Source organism: Lampris incognitus, chromosome 2, assembly GCF_029633865.1.
Source record: "Lampris incognitus isolate fLamInc1 chromosome 2, fLamInc1.hap2, whole genome shotgun sequence".
NCBI classification, from domain to species: Eukaryota; Metazoa; Chordata; class Actinopteri; order Lampriformes; family Lampridae; genus Lampris; species Lampris incognitus.
Genome location: NC_079212.1, coordinates 73,404,196 through 73,416,689, shown reverse-complemented (window position 1 = coordinate 73,416,689; position 12,494 = coordinate 73,404,196). Strand labels below are relative to the sequence as shown.

The following is a 12,494-nucleotide window of genomic DNA, read 5'->3' as shown; positions in this document are numbered from 1 at the left end:
AATCTGAATAAATTAACATCAGATAAAATATACCTCAAGAATTACTCATCCAAGAGTCAGATTAAATACAAATCCAAGAGTCAGATTAAATACAGCTGACGAACTACAGATCCAAGAGTCAGATTAAATACACCTGAAGAAGTACACATCCGAGAGTCAGGTTAAATACACCTGAAGAAGTACACATCCAAGAGTCAGATTAAATACACCTGAAGAAGTACACATCCAAGAGTCAGATTAAATACACCTGAAGAAGTACACATCCAAGAGTCAGATTAAATACACCTGACGAAGAACTCATCCAGGAGTCAGATTAAATACACCTAAGAACAAAATAATAAGGAGTCAGATTAAATACACCTGAAGAAGTACACATCCAAGAGTTAGGTTAAAAACACCTATGAAGTACACACCCAGGACTCAGATTATTTAATCTGAATAAGTACACATCAGATAAAATATTCCTCAAGAATTACTCATCCAAGAGTCAGATTAAATACAAATCCAAGAGTCAGATTAAATACAGCTGACGAACTACAGATCCAAGAGTCAGATTAAATACACCTGAAGAAGTACACATCCAAGAGTCAGATTAAATACAACTGAAGAAGTACACATCCGAGAGTCAGATTAAATACACCTGAAGAAGTACAAATCCAAGTGTCAGATTAAATACACATGAAGACGTACACATCCAAGAGTCAGATTAAATGCACCTGAAGAAGCTCACACCCAGGAGTCAGCTTAAATACACCTGAAGACGTCCACATCCAAGAGTCAGATTAAATGCACCTGAAGAAGCTCACATCCAGGAGTCCGATTAATACACCTGAATAAGTACACATCAGATAAAATATACCTCAAGAAGTACACATCCAAGAGTCAGATTAAATACAAATCCAAGAGTTAGATTAAATACAGCTGTATAAGTACAGATCCAAGAGTCAGATTAAATACACCTGAAGAAGTACACATCCAAGAGTCAGATTAAATACAACTGAAGAAGTACACATCCAAGAGTCAGATTAGATACACCTGAAGAAGTACACATCCAAGAGTCAGATTAAATACATTTGAAGAAGTACACATCCAAAAGTCAGATTAAATACACCTGAAGAAGTACACATCCAGGAGTCAGATTAAATACACCTGAAGAAGTACACATCCAAGAGTTAGGTTAAATACACCTATGAAGTACACATCCAGGAGTCCGATTAATACATCTGAATAAGTACACATCAGATAAAATATACCTCAAGAATTACTCATCCAAGAGTCAGATTAAATACAAATCCAAGAGTCAGATTAAATACAGCTGACGAACTACAGATCCAAGAGTCAGATTAAATACACTTGAAGAAGCAAAGAGCCAACAGTCAGATAAAATACACCTGAAGAAGTACACTCCAAGAGTCCAATTAAATACACCTGACGAAGTACTCATCCAGGAGTCAGATTAAATACACCTAAGAATTACACATTCAGGAGTCAGATTAGATTCACCTGAAGAAGTACACATCCAAGAGTCAGATTAAATACTTGAAGAAGTACACATCCAAGAGTCAGATTAAATACACCAGGGCCAGCGAGCGGAATGCCACGTTTGCTGTGAGCTCCGGAGGCCCGTTACTTTATTTCATATTTCTATCGAGCAAAATCCTGTATTCTTGACATTCGTATTCAAGTTCACGTTATCGCAGTGTATTTCGACTTTTTGTTAGATTTTTTGGCCGAAGAATGTCGTCTGAGGATGAAATTTCCGATGCTAGCAGGTCCAGCCAGGCACCTGCTAGCAACAAGTCGCTTCCCAGAAGGAAGACGGGCCGCTCGTCGAGAGAAGAGCAGAAACAGATTGAGCCGCTGACCAAAATGATGGAGGAGGTACAGAACATGGTCAGAGAATTCAGAGACACGTTTGACGAGAAGATCAAGGGGCACATTGACCCGATTCTAGCCAAGTTTGATCAGATGGACAAGTTCCTCTCTGAGAAGACGCGTGCGCTGGAATCCGCCATTACGAAATGCAAGGAGTCTGTCGAGTTGAACCGAGCGGACGTGTTCGAGCTCCAGAACAAGGGTGATACCAGAGATGGAAAAATCGGTAAATTGGAACTTCAGGTGGAATATCTGACCGAACGCTGTGCTGATCTTGAATCGAGGTCTAGGAGGAATAACCTGAGAATCATTGGCCTGCCGGAGAGTTCTGAGTCGCCTCCGCAGCAAAGTTTGCTGCGAGGTTCCTGAAAGACATGCTGAACCTGACCATTCTGCCCAGAGTTGAGAGAGCTCATCGCGTGGGACGCGTGCGGAGCGGCGAAGAAGGGAACCGTCCCGCGGCCAGGCACTACCTGCTCTGCCTGCAGACCTTCAGGGAGAAGGAGGATATTCTGGAGAAGGCGCGGAAGATGGGTGTTCTTAAATACAAGGACGCACGGATTCACATCTTTCTGGATCTTTCTACCGTCCACGCGCAGAAACGGGCCAAGTTCGATTAGGTTCGGAGGAGGCTGCGACAGGACCACCCCTCCTTCAGATACCACTACAACTTCAGCGCCAGTCTGGTCCTGCTCCCCAAACCCGGAGAGCGTCACGTCTTTGCCGACCCCAAGAAAGCCATGCGGTTTCTGGACGCACTGGGTCCAGCCTGATCTTGGCGGCTAATCTCCGCTACTAGCTGCCACTGACCTTCGTTTGTGGACCTGGACTGACGTCTGATGCCGTTCACTAATGTGTAATCTTGCTGGGGTAGGTGCCCTGTTCTTGAGTTTGATGTCTGTGTGCTACTTGTAGTCGGCAAGATGGCTATATTTTTCGTTTCTATATTAGCCTATCTGGTCGTTTTTTTTTCACACAATAATCTGATCTAGGCCTAGCCTAAATTATTGGACGCTAGTTTGGATAAGAATTATGCGCCATTTTAAGGCTGTCTTCAATGTCCTGAAGAAGTTGCCAGTTTAATAACATATACGTATTATACATAATAGTATTATAGCCTATATGGCTGTTTATTTATCTAGCCTAAGGTGTAGGGAGGTGAGGCTTTCTGTAATTCATTTCATGATACATTTATCCTTAAGCTAATTTTGTTGAGTAAGCTTATGTGTTTTTGTTTTCCCCCTCCCGACTCAGCCATATATTAGGCTATAATTCAATATTGGTCGCACTCCCTCTGGCTGTAGGCCTACTTCTGAATGTTATTATTTCCTGTGTCCTTCCATGGAAGTGTGATTTGTGTGATAGGCCAAACACTCATTACCGAGTAAGGTTAGGTTAGTGGCTTATTAGCCTAGGCCTATCAATATTTTTGTAATAGGCCTACACTTTTCTCCGCCTCCGCCTGGGCTCTAGGTCTATAGCCTATGGTTTTACTTTTAAGGTCGATTGTTTTTGGGCTACTGTTCGTTGTGGCCTAATTATCTACATATACTGCTTAGGCCTATCTTTTATGTTGTTTTTATAGTGTGGGGAGGTGAGGCTTTTTTCAATTATTATTTTTATTTCATAACACAGTATGTGTTTTTTTCTCCCCTCCCGACTCAGGCCTAGCCATTAGGCTATAATTCAATATTGGTCGCACTTCCTCTGGCTGTAGGACTACTTCTAATGTTATTGTCGATGGTTGTTTCTGGGCTACTGTTCGTAGTGGCCTAATTATCTTAATATACTGCTTATCTTTCATGTTGTTTCTTGAATATAAATCTGGTCGAATTTGCTGGATAGAAGCATTGCTTTGCACACCAGTCACAGCCTAGAGAGGTGCAGGAACATCTCTATGCCTGTGTGCGCAATGAGGTTAATGTTATGTGGGTGGGTTTAGTTGGGGGTTTTTTTTGTTACTGTTTTCATTGATGCGTCTTTCACTCGGACGAATGCCAGGTCAGTTGTCTGTCTAGTCAGCCGTTTTTACACTCTCAGCCCATGGCGATTCTAACGTTTATTAGCCTTAATGCCAATGGTCTGAATCACCATAGCAAGCGTGTTGCACTGATGGAGGTGGTTCGTAAGAGGGGGGCAGACATCATCCTTTTACAAGAAACCCACAGATTATCGTCTGATGTGAACGGACTAGCTAATAAATATTTCAAGGTTGTGGCATCATCGTGCGCAAACAGTAGAACGAGAGGGGTAGCGATACTCTGCCGCCGCAGATTAAATATGGTTGTGCATGAGTGTTTCTCTGACGAGTCGGGTAGGATAACTTTGGTTAAGGTTTTTGTTGAAGGGCGGCGTATTGCTCTTGTATCTGCGTATGCTCCTAATGGCTGTGTCAAAGACTTTTTCAATCTACTTACTGTCACTATATTAAAATATTCCGATTGTGCTTTCGTTGTGGGGGCCGATTTTAACGCGGCCGGGAATAATGTGGTGGACAGGTCAGGGAGTAGTGCATCGTATGACCAAAAGGCGGCCTCTGATATGCTCGTAAGGTGGGCTGATGAGGTGGGTGTGATGGACCTTTGGAGAAGGTTTAATCCATCTGCTAAGGACTTCTCATTTTATTCAGCAAGGCATAAGTCCTTCTCGAGAATCGATTATATTTTTGTTTCGCAGGGCTTATTCCAAAATATTGATAATGTTATACTTGTCCCCATGACCCTTGTCAATCACAAAGCAGTGTTAGCTAAGGCCTCTATCCGCCCTTCTTTAAACAAGGCCCCTCGCTGGCGCTTCAACACCTCCCTCCTGAATGATGAGTCATTTAAGACACAGTTTGTGGCTGCTATGAAAGACTTTTTAGTTATTAATGTCGGATCAGTTGGTGACCCAAGGATTCTTTGGAATGCGATTAAGGGTTTTATTTTGAATAATACTACAGTATATACTTCGACTCTAAGTAAGGCGAGGGCTAGGAAGCTTTGTGATCTTGAAAATAGGTTTATCGCTCTGGACAGTCAGTTACAGGCCAAATACAGTGACAGCACAGCCTTGCAGCGCAATTTAGTTAAAAAAGAAATAAATTATCTCCTTAAACGAAGAGCTGAATTCCAAATACACCGCACAAGGCAGTTTTATTATTTTAATGGGGCAAGGCCGAGTCATCTGCTTGCCATGCGTTTGAAATCTAATGAACATTTTGTTGATATTTCTACTGTCAAGGATGCTGATGGCATAGTCAGATCTGATCCTGTGCAGGTGAACAAGGTATTCCAGTCCTTTTATGTAGACCTGTACGCCTCTGAGGTTACTCCAGATGCAGCCAAGCATAAAGATTTTCTAGACAATCTCGTACTACCTCGTCTCACAGAAGAGGAATCTGCCTCACTGAACTCTCCTGTCACTCTGGATGAGTTGAAGGAGGCGGATAAGGCTATGCGCAGAGGCAAATCACCTGGGTGTGATGGCATCCCCCCGAATTCTATTTAACTTTTTGGGAAGTTCTGGGTCCACATCTTCTCAACATGATATTGTTTTCTATTGATGAAGGGTCTCTCTCAAGGGATGTGAATATTGCTATTATTTCATTATTATTGAAGAAAGGCAAAGATCCCACTGAATGTGGCAATTATAGACCTCTTTCTCTGCTCAATGCTGATGTTAAGATTTACGCTAAAACTTTAGCAGGCCGCCTCCAAAATTATATGCTTAAGTTAGTACACTGCGACCAGACTGGGTTTATCAGAACAAGGCTGGCCTCTGACAATGTCAGACGTTTGCTCCACATTATTGACAAAGCTTCTAGCATTAGAACGCCTGCTGCTGTGCTGTCACTTGATGCTGTTAAAGCTTTTGACCGCCTCGAGTGGTCTTTTCTCTGGTCTGTGCTGGCTGCCATGGGTATCGGTGATCCCTTTATTAATATGATCAGGGTGATGTACGCTAACCCTACTGCTAGAGTTCTTACCGGGAAGACTTCTTCACCCTTGTTTGATATAGCCAGGGGTTCCAGGCAGGGTTGTCCCCTTAGCCCCCTGCTGTTTGCGCTCTCACTGGAACCCCTAGCACAGACTATTAGGCAGTCTGATCTCGTTGCTCCTCTGGTGCTCAATGGTACCTCTCACCTTATTTCGTTATACGCGGACGATTGTCTCCTGTATGTAGCCGATGCCCCCAAATCAATTCCTCCTCTCCTGGATATTTTTGACCAATTTAGTTCCTTATCGGGTTACAGAATTAATTGGACCAAATCAGCGTTATTGCTCCTGAACGAGGCCATGCGGTCGGCCGTACTTCCCCCGCTTGTTCCGATTGTAAGCCACTTCAAATATTTAGGGATTGACATCTTTCCGTCTCTGACAGTCACAACAAAATCTAACTTCGACTTGACCTTTAAGAAGGTCTCTGAGGACATGATTAGATGGGCTTCAATGCCCAATTCCATTCGTGCTAGGGTTTCCATCGTCAAGATGAATATATTGCCGCGAGTTAATTTTGTTAGCTCTATGCTCCCTCTTCCGCCCCCTCCTCGGTACTGGGATAAACTCCATTCAGCGATTACCAAATTTGTCTGGAAGAACAAGCCTCCTCGTCTCAAACGCACGACCATGAATCGTAACAGATCAGATGGTGGCGTTGCGCTCCCTAACTTAAAGTATTACTGTTGGGCCTACACCTTGCGTTCACTTACGACCTGGCTCGATCCTGGTGCAGAGGTCACGTGGAAATCTTTGGAAGAAAACTTGGTTCACCCCATACAGTCGTATGGGGTGAACCAAGTTTTCAGCAGATTTACTGTTTTCTAATATTTCTACTTCCCAGTATAGGAAACGATTTGGCCCCGTCATATCACACCTGGTTGCGGTCTGGAGATCTGTGGAGTCGGCATGTAAGATCACCGCTAAGTGGAACGTTTGCTCTCCTATATTTTACAACCAAGGTCTCCTAGTTAATCGTCGTCCTTTCCCGCATAATAGCTGGTCCAGTAGGGGTGTACACTCTCTTGGTAATCTGTGTGATGACCGTGGTCTGCGCTCTTTTGAGGATCTCAGGAATCAATATGATTTACCAGCCTGGTCTTTTTTTTTCTATCTTCAGTTGAGGGCTTCCATGAAGGCTCACGGGGTGCCGTGGCTCTCTTCTCTCCCAGTGCATCCACTTTATAGAATAATTAGTGAAAAGGTTAGTACTAGGGGTTTAGTTTCTGTGCTGTATGGCTTTATCCTGGAAAGAACATACAAACCCCTTGCGCTGGACACAATTTGGAGAACAGATGTGCCCGATCTGGATACTGAGTTCTGTTGGGTGACGGTGTGGTCTAGTATTCTCTTAGCGTCTAGGAATCCAGATAATCAGCAGATACACTATAATTTTATACATCGGACATATCGGACCCCACGACAGAGGTTTTGTATGAAACTTGCTGATAGCCCAAACTGTACACTTTGTTCGCTGAATGTGGTTAGAACCTTCTTTCATATGGTCTGGGAATGTCCAAGGGTGAAAGGGTTTTGGGAAATGGTTGCTGATAAATTGTCCCAATTTTTGTCGATTACTGTACCCACTGAGCCTACGGTATTACTTCTCAATGACTTCTCTGCACTACTTGTACCACAAATCAACCAGCGCATATTGCTTGCGGGACTCACAGCAGCCAAGAAGATGGTTGCTATGCGTTGGAAAACTCCAGATGATTTGTCATCTCGTCATTGGTCCCTCTTATATCTGGACATTGTATATTTGGAGCTCTCGACAGCAAGGATCCATGGAGCAAGGGCTGGAACTATAGACATGTGGAATTCTGTGGCCGCTGAGTTGAAGAACTTTATTGACTGAACACTGACCGAGTACTGTATGCTGTTTCTTTTTTGCAATTTTTTCTGTAGTTTTTTTTTTCTTTTCTTTTCCTTTTTTTCTCGTTTCTGGGTGGGTTTTTGTTTGCATTATTGTTCATTTGTGTGTCTTGTTTAAAAAATGATAAAATAAAAAATATTTGATCACAAAAAAAAGATTAAATACACCTGAAGAAGTAACACATCCAAGAGTCAGATTGAATACACCTGACGAAGTACTCATCCAGGAGTCAGATTAAATACACTTGAAGAAGTACACATCCAAGAGTCAGATTAAATACACTTGAAGAAATACACATCCAACAGACGGATTTAATACACCTGAAGAAGTACTCATCCAGGAGTCAGATTAAATACACCTGAAGAAGTACACATCCAAGAGTCAGGTCAAATACACCTGAAGAAGTACAGAGCCAACAGTCAGATTAAATACACCTGAAGAAATACACATCCAAGAGTCAAATTAAATACACCTGAAGAAGTACACATCCAGAAGTCAGATTAAATACACCTAAGAAGTACACATCCAGGAGTCAGATTAAATACACCTGAAGAAGTACACATCCAAGAGTCAGATTAAATACACCTGAAGACGTACACATCCAAGAGTCAGGTTGAATACACCTGATGAAGTACACATCCAGGGGTCGGATTAAATACACCTTAGAAGTACACATCCAAGAGTCAGATTAAATACACCGAAGAAGTACACATCCAAGAGTCAGATTTAAGTTGCATCTTTATTTCGGAACCAAATATGTATTAGTTAAATTTTTAAGAGCAAGCTAAATATTTATTTCAACGATACAGTTTCTATACTATTCAAATACTATTCACGTTTACAGACGGCAGCCCGTGCTCAGGGGCACAGGCAGGAGTGTTAACCCTAACATGCTCAGGGGCACAGACAGGAGTGTTAACCCTAACATGCTCTGGCGCACAGACAAGAATGTTAACCCTAACATGCTCAGTTGCACAGACAGGAGTGTTAACCTTAACATGCTAAGGGGCGCAGGCAATAGTGTTAACCCTAACATGCTCTGGGGCACAGGCAGGAGTGTTTACCCTAACAAGCTCAGGGGAACAGGCAGGAGTGTTAACCCTAACATGGTCAGGGTCACAGGCAGGAGTGTTAACCCTAACATGCTCAGGGCCACAGGCAGGAGTGTTAACCCTATCATGCTCAGGGAAACAGGCAGGAGTGTTAACCCTAACATGCTCAGGGCCACAGGCAGGAGTGTTTACCCTAACATGCTCAGGGGAACAGGCAGGAGTGGTAACCCTAACATGCTCAGGGGAACAGACAGTAGTGTTAACCCTAACATGCTCAGGGCCACAGGCAGGAGTGTTAAACCTAACATGCTCAGGGGCACAGGCAGGAGTGTTAACCCTAACATGCTCAAGGGGCACAGACAGAGGAGTTAACCCTAACATGATCTGGGGCACAGACAAGAATTTTAACCCTAACATGGTCAGTCTCACAGACAGGAGTGTTAACCTTAACATGCTAAGGGGCACAGGCAGGAGTGTTAACCCTAACGTGCTCAGGGGCACAGGCATGCGTGTTATCCCTAACATGCTCAAGAGCACAGGCAGCAGTGTTAACCCTAACGTGCTCAGGGGCACAGGCAGGAATGTTAACCCTAACATGCTCAGGGGCAGAGGCAGTAATGTTAACCCTATCATGCTCAGGGGCTCGGGCAGGAGTGCTAACTGTAATATGCTCAGGGGCACAGGAGGGAGTGTTAACTGTAACATGCATGTCTTTTTGAGACGCGTGTTTCCCAAACAGTCATCTCAGTTGCTTTCAAACCCCAAAACATGCTGTACCAGAAATTGGTCCACCCCAAGGATTGGTCCCCCGGCACAAACAAAACAATATAATGTAGCTGTTAAGTGCCAGGAGGATTGATGTGACTTGTATATTGGGGAAACTAAACAGATGCTGGCCAAGAGGATGGCACAACACAGGAGAGCTGAAACATCAGACCAAGCCTCCACAGTCTACACCATCTACACAGTCTACACTATCTACACAGTCTACACCATCTACAGGCCAGTGGCCACTCTTTCAAGGTAATTTGCATATGAAATTGTTCAGTGGTTGTGTGGTTATGCCACTGTATTGATTATAAGAGTGGGGTACTTACAGTCACTGTATTGTTTATAAGGGTGGGGGTAGTCACTGTTAAGTGACAACCCCCATTGTTTACAAACCACAATTCCAATGAAGTTGGGACATTGTGTAAAACGTAAATAAAAACAGAATACAATGATTTCCAAATCCTTTTCGACCTATATTCCATTGAATACACTACAAAGACAATATATTTAATGTTCAAACTGATAAACTTTATTGTTTTGGATTTTTTTTTAAATATTCACTCATTTTGAATTTGATGCCTGCAACACGTTCCAAAGAAGCTGGGACAGGGGCATGTTTACCATTGCGTTACACCACCTTAACAACACTCAATAAACTGAGGACATTAATTGTTGAACCTTTGCAGGTGGAATTATTTCCCATTCTTGCTTGATGTACGACTTCAGTTGATGTATGCTTCATAATGTGCCACACATTTTCAATGGGAGACAGGTCTGGACTGCAGGCAGGCCAATCTAGTACCCGCACTCTTTTACTCCGAAGCCCCGCTGTTGGAACAAGTGCAGAGTGTGGCTTGGCATTGTCTTGCTGAAATAAGCAGGGACGTCCCTGAAAAAGACGTCACTTGGATGGCAGCATATGTTGCTCCAAAACCTTTATGTACCTTTCAGCATTAATGGTGCCTTCACAGATGTGCAAGTTACCCATGATGCCATGGGCACTAACACACCCCATACCATCACAGATGCTGGCTTTTGGACTTTGCGCTGATAACAATCTGGATGGTCCTTTTCCTCTTTAGCCCGGAGGACACGACGTCCATGATTTCCAAAAAACAATGTTAAATGTGGACTCGTCAGACCACAGCACACTTTTCCACTTTGCATCAGTCCATCTCAGATGAGCTCGGGCCAGAGAAGCCGGCGGCGTTTCTGGGTGGAGTTGATATATGGCTTTCGCTTTGCATGGTAGAGTTTTAACTTGCACTTGTAGATGTAGTGACTAACTGTATTAACTGACGATGGTTTTCCCAAGTGTTCCTGATCCCACGTGGTAACATCCTTTACAGAATGATGTCGGTTTTAATGCAGTGCGCCTGAGGGGTCGAAGGTCACGGGCATTCAGTGTTGGTTTTGGGCCTTGCCGCTTACGTGCAGAGATTTCTCCGGATTCTCTGAATCTTTTGATGATATTATGGACTGGAGATGATGAAATCCCTAAATTCCTTGCAACGTTGAGAAACGTTGTTCTTAAATTGCTGGACTATTTGCTCACGCAGTTGTTCACAAAGTGGTGAACCTTGCCCCATCCTTGCTTGTGAACGACTGAGCCTTTCGGGGATGCTGCTTTTATACCCAATCATGACACTCACCTGTTTCCAATTAACCTGTTCACCTGTGGAATGTTCCAAACAGGTGTTTTTTTAGCATTCCTCAACTTTCCCAGTCTTTTGTTGCCCCTGTCCCAGCTTCTTTGGAACGTGTTGCAGGCATCAAATTCAAAATGAGTGAATATTTGCAAAAAAAATAAAGTTTATCAGTTTGAACATTAAATATCTTGTCTTCGTAGTGTATTCCATTGAATATAGGTCGAAAAGGATTTGCAAATCATTGTATTCTGTTTTTATTCACGTTTTACACAACGTCCCAACTTCATTGGAATTGGGTTTTGTATAAGGGTGGGGGTACCTGCAGTCACTGTCTTGTTTATAAGGGTGGGGATACCTGCAGTCACTGTATTATTTATAAGGGTGGGGTGCCTGCAGTCAGGTGAGGCTGAAGTGGTCACTCAGATGATGATGACACGTTTCTCTCAATAAACGTTGTGTTCAGATGAACTGATTCACCTTTCTGTTATATTGTTTATGATATCAATCAATAATCATCAATAATCTAAAAAAAAAACTGGCCCTGTGGTTAGCATTGTTGCCTCGCAGCAAGAGGGTCCTGGGTTCGAACCCTAGGCTGTCCCAGGTCCTTTGTGTGTTGAGTTTGCATGTCTCCCCGTGTCTGCGTGGGTTTCCTCGAGGTGCTCCGGTTTCCTCCCGCATGTGGGAATCGTTAAGGAGATTAGTCCGTCACACCTCACCCCCCCCACCCCTCAAAAAAAAAAACAACAACAAAATCTTCGGAGTTGGATGATTCTCACAAGTGTCCCAAATTGACGTGAACCGACATTCGCCAAGAAGCAGCTTGCTTGCATCCCTGTAATTCTCTGCGTCATAAAGCCGCTGCTGTATCTGAAAAGGTCTTTATTTGAATAATCTGTGAACACTGAACTCTCAACACATTTCTTACATTTATTAAAAACTCATTTCTACCAGCAGTATTTACAGGATAAAACAACAACTTCACATCACATACTGATTCCGCACGTCCCAGTTAGACCACCCTGACGTGAACAACAAGAAGTACTGGGGTTCAGGTTCGGGTACACACATGGACTGAATCTTGGCTCAGCTGCACGTGAATAAACACGGGAAGAGCCTCGGGAGGGGGAGGAGGACGACGAGGAGGAGGAGGAGGACGAGGAGGAGCATGTAGGAGCCTGGCTGTTGCCTGGGTGAGCCTGCCTTCAGCAGGACCTCCACAGGGTAGTGGTCACTGATGTCCAGTGCCTGTGCAGATACACCGTAGAAACCATGTGGTTAACTAGAGTTTTCT

General features: G+C 43.5%; 1 protein-coding gene across 2 annotated transcripts in view; it reads right to left on the bottom strand.

Annotated features, from left to right (window-relative positions):
* Nucleotides 1–12,116: 12,116 nt before the first annotated feature.
* dnase1l1 (deoxyribonuclease I-like 1) overlaps nucleotides 12,117–12,494 on the bottom strand; it is a 261,133-nt gene continuing 260,755 nt past the window's right edge. For both annotated transcript variants that reach the window (XM_056273738.1, XM_056273737.1), the window contains exon 9: nucleotides 12,117–12,448. In XM_056273738.1, coding sequence (XP_056129713.1) covers nucleotides 12,287–12,448 — 162 coding nt within the window. In that variant the 3' untranslated portion in view covers nucleotides 12,117–12,286. The remainder of the gene's footprint in view (nucleotides 12,449–12,494) is intronic.